This window comes from Pantherophis guttatus, chromosome 2, assembly GCF_059756535.1.
Source record: "Pantherophis guttatus breed Tessera chromosome 2, ASM5975653v1, whole genome shotgun sequence".
Classification (NCBI taxonomy): domain Eukaryota; kingdom Metazoa; phylum Chordata; class Lepidosauria; order Squamata; family Colubridae; genus Pantherophis; species Pantherophis guttatus.
In genome coordinates, this window is record NC_142064.1 from 261,132,919 (window position 1) to 261,148,839 (window position 15,921).

Below are 15,921 nucleotides of genomic sequence, written 5' to 3' on the forward strand. Positions count from 1 at the left end.
TTATTGTCAAATAATGTATTTATTTAATAACATGTTTCATTTGTACAATTCTATCAACAATTCTTTTTGACTTTTGGCTTGAGCCAGGTGACACATTTAGGGCACAGAGGATTCACATTTTCTATCTTGATAACAGATGGTATGTTTTATATTTTCCTGTTTTCTGTGCATCTTCTGTTTCTATGTATTGCACTGAATAAATGTATTGGCATAAAATTGCAAAAGAAGGAAGTACAATCCATGAGACACCTACTGTATAAAATTACAATCAGTCTTACAATCAGTAATCAGATTGTTGTAGATAACTTACATAAGTATGAAAAGATAGAAAAAGTAAAAAAAAAAAAAACCCTATGAGGCTATAAAGCTTATATTGAGTGTAATACTGTTTGGAAATCCAATTTTTTTTACTACCGGTTCTGTGGGTGTGGCTTGGTGGGCGTCGTAGGGGAAGGAAATTGCAAAATCTCCATTCCCACCCCACTCTGGGGCCAGCCAGAGGTGGTATTTGCCGGCTCTCCAAACTACTCAAAATTTCTGCTACCGGTTCCCCAGAACCGGTCAGAACCTGCTGGAGTTCACCCCTGATTGACAGGTTTAGCTGTAAGGTATCTTTAATACTGATACATCTGAACATATAGACTAAAATCTAACATATAGACTAAAACCAAGCAGGGATTGCTTTCAGAGATCCCTGCTTGGTAAATAAGGATATTTCTAAAGTTTTCTTTATGGTTGTCCCTTCTTTTAGGGGAGTGTCAGACAGCTGCCCTCACCCAAATAGAAACAGGGCAGAAGGGTCTCTCCAATCAAGGAAGCGTCTGAGAATGTATGGAGCAGAGTTGCTGTGCTGGCATCAAAAAAGCTCACTTGTCCCTCTTTGCAGTTGAGGGAGATGCGGATCCTCGTGGGCTCCTCAGTCAGGACCAGTTCAGAGCATGTTGAGGAAGAGGTGGCCATGTATTTCCCTACATATTTCCAAAACACCCAGCGCCTGGTCTGCTCATCAACATTTGTTACGTTCATTCGCTTGTTGGCAACTCCTACACCCCATCCTGCTCTACCTCTTGCAATAACTTCCCAGAAATGTCTCCCTGTTGAGAACGTCTGACAGCCAAGGACACAAGGATAATATACAGATGTCTTGTGACGATGTTTTCCTTTAACTGGCTTAACTCCTTTGACACTTTTTTTATCTTTGGAGACATCTAGGTGGCCAGGAAGGGCTGTGTGTGGATCCAGAGTTACATTCTCTGTAAAGGGAAGGGAAGGAAGGAAAAAAACAAGAATTTCAGCTGCAGGCCTGGTTTGTATCTTCACCCCCAAGAGTTTAACCTTCTTGTGTGAATGGAGTTCAGCTTCCAAACACCCCCCCCCTCCAGGACTGGAAGACTCATTGTTTTTTTTTAAACAACATCTAAGTCATTGTCTTGTCAAGAGTCCTCCAACTTTGGCAACTGTAAGACTTGTGGACTTCAACTAACAGAATTCCAATGGCTGATGGGGCTGCTATTGTCCAGGTCCCTCTGCTCCCTTTACTCCAAGCACTCGGGCTCTCCCACACTCTTAGTCCCATCCTCTGTTAACTGCCGGCCTGTTCAGCGCTCCTCTGGCCTTCTCGTTCCATTCACTTAGGTTGCCTTCGCCATCTTCCAGTCCATCTGCCTCCCCTCCCTCTGCTACTAAGGTGCACACCTTCAGGATACGTTGACTACCTGTGCAGCTTTTGGCTCCTCCCCTCAGCTCTTCGTCTCTTGGCTCCACTGGTCAATTCCCCTAGTCTCTAGTCTCCCATGTGGCCGCCACTCTGCTGATTACCATCCAGCTCTGCCATGCTGGATGGGGAATTCTGGGAACTAAAGTCCACAAGTCTTACAGTGGCCAAGTCCTTCAAACCCTTCATAGCGCTCCACCTCTTCCAGCCTCCCTGCACAATTCTCTTTAGCTTCCATTTTGCAGATGAGATTAATGGGATTGTGAGGGAAGAGTGGTTGGCTTTGCCTTCAGTGAGTTGCTGGGAGGGCCCAGGTTGAACAGGGACTCTGTCTGGAGCATTAATCCAGAAGATCAGACACAGCAAGAGGCTGCCATGTTTCAATTCTGAACTGGCAGAGTCAGAAGGATCCCCCAGAGGTAACTTAGGATGTGAGGAAGATCCGCCCTTTTCTCTACAAGCATCAGGATATCAAAGGCATGTAGAAAAGGGGAAGATCTTGCACAGGAAACTTCTGCTTTCACCACTCTGATGGCCCACATGGTGGAGACACCTGATGCTCCAACTTTCCTATTTGCTTTGACCCAAAGGACCTAATTTCTCTGCTCCCAAAGACCTGGTCTCTCACCAACTTACAATTAGGCAGTAAAATCAAGACGATCTTATTAGCTTGGTAGGAATTCAATATTCCTTTGAGTCCCAGGCCATATTTTCCTATTTTTTGTCCAGATATTTCATTCTACACCAAGATTGACTTCAGTTTTCCAGATTATGTAGAGAATGGAGCAGAGTGGAGCGGAATAGGAAAGGAGGAGTAGAACAGAACAGAACAAAAGCTTTATTTGGCCAAATGTGATCAGACACACAAGGAATTTGTCTCTGCTGCATTAGCTCATATTGTACATATAAATGGCAAGTAATAGTTCATAAATCATAAAATCACTGAAGTTTACTGGATCATCATAGTCTTTAAGGTATCTAATCCTATATTTTTCTTTTTGGTTACTCTATCATGTTTCTCTTAAAATTATTGGAATCAGAGCCTAAAATAGCAAGGAAATCCAATTCCTATAACTCATATTTACCTTCCTGTAGTTGAAGTCCACTTTCCAGAGTATCTGGGGAAGAAAAGGGAGGAATTCAGCATCTCATCCCTGGAATTGGAGCAACAGAAGGGCCTCCCTCAGATTCCCTGGTTTGCTTTCCTTGGTCTCAGATCAGGAAATAAGGAATAGGGAAAGCTACAAGCCAGAACGTCATTGGTGGCTATATATATTCCATCAGGTGTAAATATATTCTATTATATATTCCATATACAGGTAGTCCTCAATTTACAACTATTTCTTTATTGACGTTATAGCAGCACTGACAAAAGTGCTTTATGACCAGTTCTCACACTTATGACTGTTGCAGCCTCTCTAGTCACATAATCAAAATTCAGGCACTGGGAACCAGCTTGTATTTACGATGGTTGCAGCATCCCATGATTCTGGCATTGTCGTCTTCAACCTTCCTGGGGAGCTTCTGACACGCAAAATCAATGCATGAATCCAGATTCATTTATCAACCATGATTCATTTAGCTGCTGTGATTTTCTGAATAGCTGTGGCAAAAAAGTTCGTAAAATGGGGCACTGCTCACTTAACAACTGCCTTGCTTAGCAACAGAAATTTTCTGCTCAACGGAGGTCGTAAGTCAAGAACTACCTGCATGTATTCCATTATACTTAGTGGAAACTTATTCTGCTTCCCCAGTGATCAGTGCATTTGGGTTTGGGCTACGAAGAATACAGGTTGTATCGTCTTACAATTATAACTGAGCCACTGATCCTGAAATGGTTCCCTCTTTGATCCATGTGACAGTGACCCAGAATCTCTGTTGGATGCTCAAAATGTCATCTAGCTTAAAACCCCAGCGGCTGTTTTTTACCTCTCAGTTTTTTCATGGCATTTTTCAGAAGCTCAGTCATATCACTGTAATCCCAGATTGTCCACTTTGGCTCTACAAGTAAATCCACCGGATTCTCATATGTTTCCTTAGCCTGGTACCTGGCAAGACAAAATAACAGAATTACAGAGTTAGAAGGGACCTTGTAGGTCATCTAGTCCAGCATCCCCCCCAACCACCCAAGCAGGAGACCCCACATTGTTTCTGACAGGTGGCAGTCCGGCCTCTTCTGGAAAACTTCCAGTGATGAAGCTCCCACTACTTCTGGAGGGAAGCTGTTTCATTGCTTGATTGTCCTCAGTCAGAAAATTTCTCCTTATTTCTAAGTTGAATCTCTCCTTGATCAGTTTCCATCCATTATTCCTTGCCTGGCCTTCAGGTGCTTTGGAAAACAGATTGACCCCCTTCTCTCTGTGACAGACCCTCAAATATTGGAACACTCTCTCCAGAATGTGTGCATTGGGATGTTCGAAGCCTTGTATTTATGTGGTGCCTGATTGTGTATGGCCTTTAGTTGTTAAGTGGGGTGTTGATGGACAGCTATGAAGTCATTGATTGTCGTTTTCTTGTGTTGCCCTGTCCTCAGATCCTAAGTACCCGGTAAGCTGGTGGTAAATCAGCACTCCTGTTGACTGACAAGGGCCCTGTTTCCCAGGCTTCAGTCAATTCTCTGGCTAGCTAGTCAAATATGGGCACCATGGCGACTCAGTGGATCCTGACCCAGAACTGCACTCATCCACCTTCATCAACTTAAACAAGAGATCTAGTAGAGGCAACTAAGTTCCAGTTTTGGGCTCCCTACTCTTCAAAATTCTTGTGAATCTCTTGGCCAAAACAATGGATTTGTCAGTTTGCAGCAATCCAACCAGCACACCAGTAAATAATTCAGCAGGATTCATTTATAGAAGAAACTTCTTTATATACAATAATATAAAGCATGATGCATGTATACAATGCCCATGCAGTAGAAGCCAGAACCAGAATAACCAGAACTCAGAAACACAGAAGCTATATTGCAAGGACAAAGTAACTCTTATATATATATACAGATCAGTCAAGCTAAGCCCCACCCAGGCTCCGAGCCATCTCCCATGGCTCACAATAGATCCTGTTTCTTAGTCACCAAACAGTTCCCATTGGCTGTCTTGTTGTTATGGCTATCCCAGCTCATAATTTCTTATACACTGACAGGATTGTATCTTACCAAATGACTGATGACTAATATGGATGAGATAGGTAAACAATTAGAAGATGGATATAACATTCAAACTGATCTTGATGGATTAAAGGTAATGCAATGAAATTTAATAGAGTCAAATTCACTTGCAAGTAAACTTCTATTTATGACTATTTGTTAGCAACCAGTTACAACGGCTCTCAAAAAACTGACTTACAACCATTTTCGCACTTAACATCTGTCACAGTGTCCCTGTATTCACAATTTGGGTGCTTGGCATGTATTTATGATAGTTGCATTACTTGGAACAGCATACATCCTACAATGATACTTTTAAAACCATCAAACATCTGTCTCTTCTTGGGAAGGACTCAATAGGTGGATAAAAAGGCAAATTCAGTCTAAACATCTGGCTGAGTTTGCAACCAACTATAAAAATTTATCATATCAAATATTGTGAAATACAGAAAGAACTTCCCAAAATAGGAAAACTGCTGGAGGAGCTGCTGATCTCTGAGACTGTAAAGAAAAGGGTGGATTTACTTACTTCTTCAAAATGCTTCCAATGTCCTAAAAAATAAAGAGACAAAGCACTGAAAGGAGCCATTTCCTAGGCAGAAAATTAAATTCTTACAGTCACATAATACATGAGTGAAACGTCTGGACAACCAGACACTAACAGACATATAAAGTACTTCCGTTTAAAAAAAAAATCCATTACTCTTTTTTCCCCTATTTTAGAGTGGTATTGTTTTTACTTTCTTGTTTAAGAAAAATGATACCCCGGTTGAATCCAACACAATTACAAAAGATATATATTTATATATAAAACATTATAGCAAAAAGAAAAGACTACTTAAAAAACAAGAAAATTCATCAATAGGATTTAAAAAATCCTTCCAGAATGAAGGCACTTTGGAAAATCCAGGTGGTGATAATACTTTGGAGAAGCTGATCAGTGTTGGGTTTCTCCTTGGCCTGGAGATTTAAGGGGAGGGGGAGACCCTACAAAGAACACCCACCACCACTTCCCCTAATAGGGGATAGGAACCCTAAGCAGGCATTCTTAAAATCATGAAGAGTATATAGACAATTGACCAGAACTTTGAATTCCTGCTTTTTGCATGGCCTGCTTTTTCTGAATTATATTATGTATCCCTAATATTAGCCGTTTCAGGTAGTCCTTGACTTTCAATAGTTCAGTTAGTGGCCGTTCAAAGTTACCACTGCACTGAAAAAGTGATCTATGATCATTTTTCACACTTAAGACTCTTACAGCATCCCCATGGTCACATGATCAAATTCAGCCACTTGGCAACTGATTCATATTTATGGTGGTTGCAGCCTCCTGGGGTCATGTGATCACCATTAGTGACCTTCTGAGAAGCAAAGTCAATGTGGAAGCCAGATTCTCTATTTTCTTTATTTTCATTGGTACTTTTCACTATTATAATTTCAATTAAATTTATGAAAGAACAAAAAAGAAAGAGTCAAAAAGAATATTCTGTGGAGGGGCTAAAGAATGCAGAGAGGAGCAATGAAGATGGTAACGGTCCAGGAAGTCAAACCATACAATGAATGGCTAAGGGAACTCGGTATGCTTAGTCTAAGGAAGAAAAGGCTTAGGGGAGACAGAGGATTGGACTGGAAGACCTCCAAGGTCCCTTCCAGCCCTAGGATTCTATGATCTCAACTTCCTGCCTCACCTGTAAGAGTTTGCTGGCTGGCTGCTGAAGCTTCTCTTCTATCTCCTGGATGAGATGGTCAAGAGAGCCCAGTTCCTCCATGTGCTTGGCCAAACCCTTCTCCTTTCTTGCCATAATATCCTTCTCTGTTTCTTCCATTTGAGTCAATAGAAGCTTCTCCTGTCCTTCTAACCAGAGTTGTAGCTCTCTGAATTCAGCCACTACATTTTTTTTCACTTCTTTGATGAGGTCCTAGAACAAGAAAGAGAAAAAGCAAAAGGCATATTTTTATTGTTTTACTTAATTATTTTTACTTTTATTTTAATTGTTACAATAATTAAACAGATTCCTTGAAGATTCCAGAAGTAAGGCGGGAGAATTTCCTAAGGAGAAAAAAACCCATTTGATATTAAAAAGCGTAGGGGGGAAAGGATTTTTTTTAAAAAGGCTCTAGTTTAATGATCTCTCATGAAAATTTTCTTGGCAATTAGGGATTCCAAAAAAGGAGACAGAAAAATGTTTGACTTCACAATTTTTTCAATAGGATGAAATACGGTTTGCATTAATTTATTATGCCAACCAAACCCATTGCATAAAACAGAGCTCATGGGATAGGGGCACTTAACCCAAGTGTGACTCATTCAGCCAATAGTGACATCTCAGTTTCCAGATTAAGAACAGGTTCTGCCCTAATACCGTCTTTAACTTGAATTTCCTTTAAGTCAGAACTTGTACTTAGAGACAGGCTGCCTATTATCAAAGATGGCAGACAGTGTTCTCCTTCCTATTAGCTCAGAAGCTCCTCACCATTGGATCAATACTTACAAGCCTCTCCTGCACTGTTTGCTCTGTGTCTCTTTTGTATGTAGCTATTTTTTTTTTCTGCTCCTTCTGAGCCTTCAGGCAATCCTGCACCTTGATCTGAAGAGAAAATACAAGTTTTAAGTTTCTTTTCGGTAAAGGATTACATCGGAGGGAAGACCCAGTTAGAAGATATCTTCAATCGTCATAAATACATGATAGTTGGCAAGCATCCAAATTTTAATCATGTGACCACAGAATGCTGCAATGATCATAAGGGTGAAAAACATCATGTCATTTTTTTCATTGTCGTCATAACTTTGTACAATCACTAAACCAACGGTTCTAAGTCGAGGAGTCCCTGCAAGGGCATTAAAGTGAGCTGCCTGAGTCTCCTGGTTGCAGTCAACCCAGAAGCATCACTGAGAAATGAAAGTTTGGCCTCATGGCCTGTTTGGCTGGCTGGCTGACCAACCGCACTCAACATGTAGTCCTCAATGGAACTGCATCTACATGGAGGGAAGTATGCCGTGGAGTATGCTTTAGTCTCCCAAATTGGGAGCTCTATTATCAGGCCGCAGCACTAACATGGCTTAAAGATTGGATTCAGCTACAGTATTCAGTACTAATGATAGAATGTCATGATCTCCAGATTGGCTGGCACAGTTTTCTCTGGGATGGGAAAAATAAATATCATACATATTTCCAAAGACATTTGTTAAGATATGCCCTTTTACAAGTCTGGGAGAAAGTTAAGAAGGATCATTATACAAAAGTCCCAATCTGGCTATCAACTATGGAAGCAATATTACACCCAAACACCATGGGCTTGAGCAAAATGATAAGATATGCAGAGCTACTTGATGAGAAAGGGGAATTAAAATCAATTCAAGATTTGAAACAAGGATTAAATATGGAATGGTGGCCATATTTACAAATAAAAACCAGATTCAAAAAGGATCAGGAGCAATATGGCATAAACAGAGAACAATTGGATATAGATAAAATTTTATTAGGATCGGGGGGAAAATGATCACAAAAATTTACAATTTCTTATTAAAATACAAATTGGAAGATGAAACAGTAAAAGAAACGATGATCTGTTGGGCAAAAAGAGCTTTAGAAGAGCCTGGTGGAGCAGTGGACTAAAGTGCTGTTAAATAGCACTTAGCTGCCTGCAATTATTGCAAGTTCGAATCTCACCAGGCTCAAGGTTGACTCAACCTTCCATCCTTCCGAGGTAGGTAAAATGAGGACCTGGATTGTGGGGGCAATAAGCTGACTTTGTATAAAAAAGAACACCGCTTGGGGGGGCCAAAAGCCCTACTAAGCAGGTATATACAAAAGTATGAAGGCTATTCCTTAACGCATTGTAAGCTGCCCTGAGTCTCCGGAGAAAGGCGGCATATAAATCGAACCAATAAATAAATAAATAAACAATAAAAAACCTCAGGCACAATATAGAATTAGAAAAGTGGGACAAATTGTGGGATAGAAATTATAAATTAATAATGGTAGTAGCCTATAAAAAAAATTGTATAAAATGTTCCATAGATGGCACTTGGCACCAGCGAGATTGGCCAAAATGTTCCCAAATCTATCACCTAATTGTTGGAAATGTGGTTACAAATTAGGCACATACTACCATATGTGGTGGAGGTGCCCCAAGATAAAAATTTTTGGCATAAAATTAAAAATTAGCTGGGGGAAATTACCAAATTAAAAATGGAATCTAAACCAGAACTCTATTTATTAACAATAATTAACCCAAAATAGACAAATCTTTACAATATCTAATACTTCATATATTAACGGCAGCAAGGATTACTGTCGCACAGAGATGGAAACAAAATAACGTACCAGGAGAGGAAACAGTAATTCGAAAAATTCTACAATGTGCAGAAATGGATAAGATGACGCTGGAAATTAAGGAGAGGAAAGATTCGGAATATTATAGAATGTGGAATAAACTATATGATTGGTTAGAAAAAAGAAATCAAAATAACAATTCGGAATGTTAATTTAACCAGGTTAAAACTAGGAAGTATAAATTGCTGAACAGTGTCAACCAGATAATGATGGTTTTGCAAATATGAAAGACTGAATAAGAATAGAGAATACATATCCATATGGATACAGTAAGCTGTAAAATAATGTATGATGTAATGTTATGTTTGTTAGGTGTTTTTAATCTATTTTTTGTTTTGTTTTGGTTTTGCATTTTGTATTTTTCTATACTTTGTTTTTAATAATTAAAAACTCAAAAAATATTTTTTTTAAAAAAAGTTCCTTGAACCACATCTTCAGTCTGGTTTTGATTGGCATCTGCGCCAGGCTAAACCCAGTTTGTGGACAACAGAGGAAGCAAGTAAATTGGTCCAAGGATTGCCAGGAAGACCAAGGATCTGGATGCCCCTCCGCAGCGATTCCTCCTGGCTGATTCCTACCTGGTATTCCTGGAAAGCCTCCTTCGTAGGGATCACCGAGTGGCCCTCGTGCTCTTTGGATCGGTCACAGACCACGCAGATGAGAGTCTGGTGGTGCTTACAAAAGAGCTTGAGGGGCTCCCGGTGCTTTGGGCAGAAGCTCCCTCCTTCCTCGCCCGGATGGCCGCCGCATAGCCTGGCCTCTTCCAGCACCCGCGCCAGCTGCCTGTTGGGGAGGAGGCTGCGGGGCGCGAAGGTCTGTCTGCATTGGGGGCAGGAAGCCTTTGATTCCGATGTCCCCCAACTGCGGGTCAGGCAGCCCCGGCAGAAGTTGTGGCCGCACTCCGGGATGAGCACGGGGTCCTGGAAATAGTCCAGGCAAATGGAGCAGGTGAGTTCTTCCAGCAAAACGGGAAAAGACGGTACACCCGCCATTGTCGTCTCCTCCGCCGGGAAAGGAAAGAGAAAGTTAAGTTTCGTTTCTTTTCCTCCAAATCAGCTGACTGCCTTTGGGCTCTGCCCAGACGGGAAACCGAAATGAATTGTTGCGGTCAGCTCTGCTGGCTTCTTAAAGGGAAAAAAAGTGTTTTAAAAAAAAACAAATTGGAGAGAAGCAGACATTCGCGGGATGGACCCCCAATCAACTATTATTGGTCCAATCAGCTCTTCAAAGTGGGGGGGGGGAGTTTTCAAAATAATCTTCTTCCTTCTTCTTCCTTATCCTCCTCCTCTTCTTTCATATCCCTCATCGGACGTTGGCGATCATGTTGGTGATCCTGTTTTATCAACAGCCGCACGAAAAAGTGCTGCTTTTTAAAATCCTGGGATAAAATCTTTTTAAAATCTGGGGAGAAGCAAATATTCTTTTTTTTTAAAATTTTATTTATATGCCGCCCTTCTCTGGAGACTCAGGGCGGCTTACAATGCGTTAAGCAATAGCCTTCATACTTTTGTATATTTTATACAAAGTCAGCTTATTGCCCCCACAACCGGGTCCTCATTTTACCCACCTTAGAAAGGACGGAAGGCTGAGTCAACCTTGAGCCTGGTGAGATTTGAACTCGCAATAATTGCAGGCAGCTGATGTTAATAACAGTGCTTTAGTCTGCTGTGCTACCAGGGCTCCTATTATTAAAGATGGCGGATGGGGTTCTCCTTCCTATTACCTCAGAAGCTCCTCATCGTTGGATCAATACTTACAAGCATCTCCTGCACTGTTTGCTCTGTGTCTCTTTTGTATGTAGCTATTTTTTCTTTCTGCTCCTTCTGAGCCTTCAGGCAATCCTCCACCTTGATCTGAAGAGAAAATATAAGTTTTAAGTTTCTTTTCTGTAAAGAATTAGATCGGAGGGAAGACCCAGTTAGAAGATATCTTCAATCATCATAAATACATGATAGTTGGCAAGCATCCAAATTTTAATCATGTGACCACAGAATGCTGCAATGATCATAAGGGTGAAAAACATCATGTTACTTTTTTCATTGTCGTCATAACTTTGTACAATCACTAAACCAACGGTTCTAAGTCGAGGACTCCCTGCAAGGGCATTAAAGTGAGCTGCCTGAGTCTCCTGGTTGCAGTCAACCCAGAAGCATCACTGAGAAATGAAAGTTTGGCCTCATGGCTTGTTTGGCTGCCTGATCAACCACACTCAACGTGTAGTCCTCAATGGAACTGCATCTACATGGAGGGAAGTATGCCGGGGAGTACACCAGGGCTCTGTTTTAGGCCCAGTACTCTTCGACATCTTCATCAATGACTTGGAAGAGGGGATAGATGGGGAACTCATCAAATCTGCAGATGACACCAAACTGGCAGGAATAGCCAACACTCCAGAAGATAGGCTTAAGATACAGAAGGATCTTGACGGACTTGAACATTGGGCGCTATCTAACAAAATGAAATTCAATAGTGAAAAAAGGCTGGGACGGACCCCCAATCAATTACTGATCCAAGTATGCTGCTAAAGGAAAAGATATTGAAAAATCCTGGGGAGAAAGAAACATCCATGGGGCTGATTCACCTTTCCCAGCCAGCCAGTCAGGAAATGGATCAGGAAAAGCTCTAAAATTGGGCAAAGACTACCTTGTGGAATATGCAATATATAGAATGTGGAATGGGATCATTTGCTGGATGGAAATCTTCAAGTTTGACCAATGAGATCCCTTAAGGCAAAAAATGGATAGAAAGAGCCATTAGGCGTCTCAGGCCAACCTAGGACAGGGGGACCAATGGGGGTGGGGGGAATCTGGTGGGTGGAGAACATCTTATAGGCCCTGTTGAATCTCCGCAGAGGTTTCCCCCAAAAGGGTTCGAATTTCCCGGCTGGGAGAGCGTCTCAGGCACGACGAGCAGATTAACGAGCGAAGCGAGCTGCCTGAAAACAGGATTCTCTTTATTTTCGTTTCAGGAAGACGGATCCGGCAAGCGCACGAACCAGCGTTCCTGGGGGAGCTGACATTGTTACAAGGTAAGTGTACATTTTTATCCTTTTCTGTACAAAGGAAATTATTTTTTTCTTTTGGTGCTTTTGTGGGTCTTCCTTTTGTGTGTGTTTTCATGGATCGCCCTGCGTTTTCTTATGCTAGTTCTTCCCTACTTGAGACTGGGTGGTGTTTTGGTCATCTGGTTTTGTGTTCTTTTGTTTCCTTTTGCTCCTATTATTCGTTTCTTGCCTTAATCTTAAATCTTTTCCTCAGCTAATCCTCTGCCATTCTTTTGTCTGCTCTTCTAGTTTCTGCTGTTTCAATAGTTTCCTTCCTGACATGTCCTGCGTCTTTTCTGTGTGTCATTTATTTATTGTATTTATTTATTGGTTCAATTTATATGCCACCCTTCTCCAGAGACTCAGGGCAGCTTACAATGCGTTAAGCAATAGCCTTCATAAATTTTTATATACCTGCTTACTAGGGCTTTTGGCCCCCACTAAGCGGTGTTCTTTTTTATACAAAGTCAGCTTATTGCCCCCACAATCCGGGTCCTCATTTTACCTACCTCGGAAGGATGGAAGGCTGAGTCAACCTTGAGCCTGGTGAGATTTGAAAATGCAGTAATTGCAGGCAGCTGATGTTACTTAACAGCACTTTAATCTGCTGCGCCACCAAGGCTCTTTTCCGTACATTTGCATTTCCGTGGGTCCTCTTTTGTTCCTAAATAGCCCTGGTTCTATTTTGGGGAGATTGTTTTCCTATGTCTGTGGCTTTTACCTCTCTGAGTTGATCCTGCATTATGAGGTTTTATTATGTTTACTGGCCCTGGCACTGTCTTCATGGTGTTCCCCTCCTACAGCCCTTTGTTCAAGGACTTTTGGGGGAGGCTTCCTTGGTCACAATAGGGTCCCCAAGGGGACATGGACACTCCTAAGACCCTTCCTTTATCTTGCCATTTCAGAGGTGGCACCTCATTTATGGAATGCCCTCCCCAGAGACCCTCAGTTGGCACCCACAGTGGCCGCATTTTGGCACCAAGTGAAAACCCTTCTGTGTTGGGAGGGAGGGAGGGAGGGAGGAAGGAAGGAAGGAAGGAAGGAAGGAAGGAAGGAAGGAAGGAAGGAAGGAAGGAAGGAAGGAATCACTAATATGACTGAGGCTACTATAATACTACTAAACAGATTTAGGGCCTGGAAACTATAGAGACCTAATTTCCATAACATTCACATTTAAATCCCTTTTTAATATCCCATATTTATGTTGCAGGAAAACCTTCAACCTAAGAAGTTTAACATTTTATCATCTAGTGTGTTAAAGGGAAGTACTGTATAGCAAAATCCTATCTAATTTTTTAAAGTCTGTATTCTAACTAGTAAAATCACTGAAAACATTTCTCTATATCTTGCTGTACCATCCTTTTTTTTTACACTAATGGACACTCTTAGGTAACAATTCTGTTCCTAACTAATTGTTGTCCCCAATTGGGGTCTGAACCTGGTGCTGAGGCCAATGAAGGATGCCAGACACGAGGTGCAGGTTTTGATTGCTTTTTATTGCGGTACCCCAAGGAAAAGAGCTCCTGGCCAAAATGCCAAGAGAGCCCAGAACAAAGGATGAAGAAAGCTTTATACATTTTCACTAAAGAAGAAGGCGGGACAAGGCGGGATAGTAAGAAATATCATCTAATAAACATTTTACTAATAATTTTACAGTTTGTTTAATTGGTTTCTAGCTGTCCCTATTCCTAAGCCTTGGCTAATGAATGCCCAAGGAGTTATCTAATGCACCTTTTATTTGCTGCAGGCCATCTCTATTCCTAACTTTTAGCTGAAGTCTGCAAGTTGCCTAACTCTTGTTACTTTTATCAGCTTTCTAATTACCCAGAATTGTTACAAGCTTTACACATGCATATTTCCTGTGGATAAGCAGTCTTTGTTCTTGCCAGACAGACTCCACAATTAGAGGCTTCCTGATTTATTTTCAAGTGGGTGCAAGACCTGGCTTTATTTTACAGACAGCCCATCACCACCAACACCCTTTGAATCTGAAAACTATTTAATTTTCCAAGATTCACCCAACATCAATATCCCTGTACTGGGAGATCCCGTAGCTTGCTTACAGGTGGAAAGGCAAAGCAGAAGGCATTGTAATGCACAACAGGTGATTAAGAGAACAATGACTATGCCTGCCAGGGTCATTATTCGGTTCTTAACCAGTTGGAATCAGGCAACCATCCTGTCAGTCAATGTCACCAGCCTTTCCATTCATCCATAGGGGGTGGGGGAAGGAGTTGTAGCTATCTTTGTGATGTGTGCAGTTCAGCTGTGAAATTCCTCTGATTTATCCAGAATCTGCACACAGCATTGTTGTCCAAGTAGGGCACACAAACCTCCTTAGGATGCCATATATCTAGAGCCATCCTATTCTGAACTGAACTGTCATTCTTTGAATGGCTTCTTGATCTTTTGCTGCAGCAATAAAGAAACTCCTCAGTCTCATTAGCTAGGATTTCCTCCACAGCCTGTATACATTGCATGGCATTATTGAGGGTCCAGAGCCCACCGAACAAAGTAAGGGGTTGATAGTTCTTCAGGTACTTTTTGGATCGTTCAAGGTCCCTCTGGTTTCTAATCTTCCTTTCAGGTAAAGTGGGTATAATATAGGTGGATGGTAGGCGCACAGTTACATAACAAATCATATGGTCTCATCCTGACAGTAGTTAAGTCTACTTGGCTTAATATCTTAGCCTTCACATACACACACCCCAATCAGCTAGTGGTAATAATTGGCTAACTCTCCTAATTCCAGTGTGGGGAACTACAAATACTTTTTGGGGAAATTTCCTAATTGAGAGAAGACCTATGGGAGATGGTAGTTCTCCTCTCATGCAACGATGGTTCCGGAGGCTTTTCTTTCCAGAACAATAACTGAAGTCCCAGTTCTCCTACTGAGGAAGTCACAGGCTGCACAGTCCAAGAATCAGATGGTGGGTATTTCTTCACTCTGGAAGTGATCTGTCCAAGATGCCAGGCCTTCCACTTTTAGTGCCACATGGGTGGTCAGAAGCACCTGAAACGGTCCCTTCCACTTCTGATCCAAGGAGATTGTTAATCCCCATGTCTTTACAAGCACCCAGTCTGCAGGCTGAAACGGATGTACTGGATGATCTAGTCCAGGGTCTTGATTTTCCTGCAGATAACGGGAAAGAAAATTCATAACCCCAGCGAGTTGAGTTACATATTGGTACAAGGTCAGTTCGCCCACCAGTGGGATGGACCTCTCCTCTGCCTTTAGGGAGGGATGTGGTCGCCTAAAAAGGGCCTCAAAAGAGTCTGAAGACTATTCGCTGTCGAGGTGCAATGTGAAGCCCTAACAACATGAGTGGCAAAGTTTGTGATGAGGACAGGTGAGCCTCCTGGCATAAGTGAGCTAGCTGTTGTTGTTTTTTTAAATCATTACCTTTTTCTGCCATAGGACTACTTGCCAGGTGGTAGACTGAGTAAAGCTTCCGAGTGATGTTTAACTGTTCACACAAACCTTAGCTGTGAAATATGGGTCACAATCAAAGGATACACTATTTGGCAGCCCAAACCCAGGAATGATTTCTTCCAGTAGGACATTTACTACTTCATGCTCTCTATTAGTCCTGCAAGCAAAAGCCTCAGACCATCCTGTGAAGGTCCATGCTAGTCCCACAACATACTCAAAAGCTTGCTTTCTAGGTAATTCAGTGAAGTCTAT

The 15,921-nt window shown here is 41.7% G+C and overlaps 1 protein-coding gene across 1 annotated transcript; it reads right to left on the bottom strand.

Moving 5' to 3' along the window:
* LOC148115719 (E3 ubiquitin-protein ligase TRIM17-like) lies at positions 1-10,197 on the bottom strand. Its single transcript, XM_087883955.1, has 7 exons — positions 9,772-10,197; positions 7,349-7,444; positions 6,545-6,775; positions 5,386-5,408; positions 3,644-3,762; positions 2,800-2,832; positions 1-1,253 (listed from the first exon to the last, which is right to left on the bottom strand). The coding sequence occupies exons 1-7, from the start codon at positions 10,183-10,185 to the stop codon at positions 748-750; spliced, it is 1,422 nt and encodes a 473-aa protein (XP_087740081.1). The 5' UTR covers positions 10,186-10,197; the 3' UTR covers positions 1-747.
* Between the last annotated feature and the right edge of the window lie 5,724 nt (positions 10,198-15,921).

Excerpts from the sequence above, each read along its gene's own strand:
- LOC148115719 (XM_087883955.1), bottom strand. The coding sequence starts at position 10,185 with ATGGCGGGTGTACCGTCTTTTCCCGTTTTGCTGGAAGAACTCACCTGC. Across the intron at positions 2,833-3,643 it reads TGCCATGAAAAAACTGAGAG|ATACTCTGGAAAGTGGACTT; the intron begins GTAAAAAACAGC and ends TTTCTTCCCCAG. Across the intron at positions 1,254-2,799 it reads TGGACTTCAACTACAGGAAG|AGAATGTAACTCTGGATCCA; the intron begins GTAAATATGAGT and ends TTCCCTTTACAG.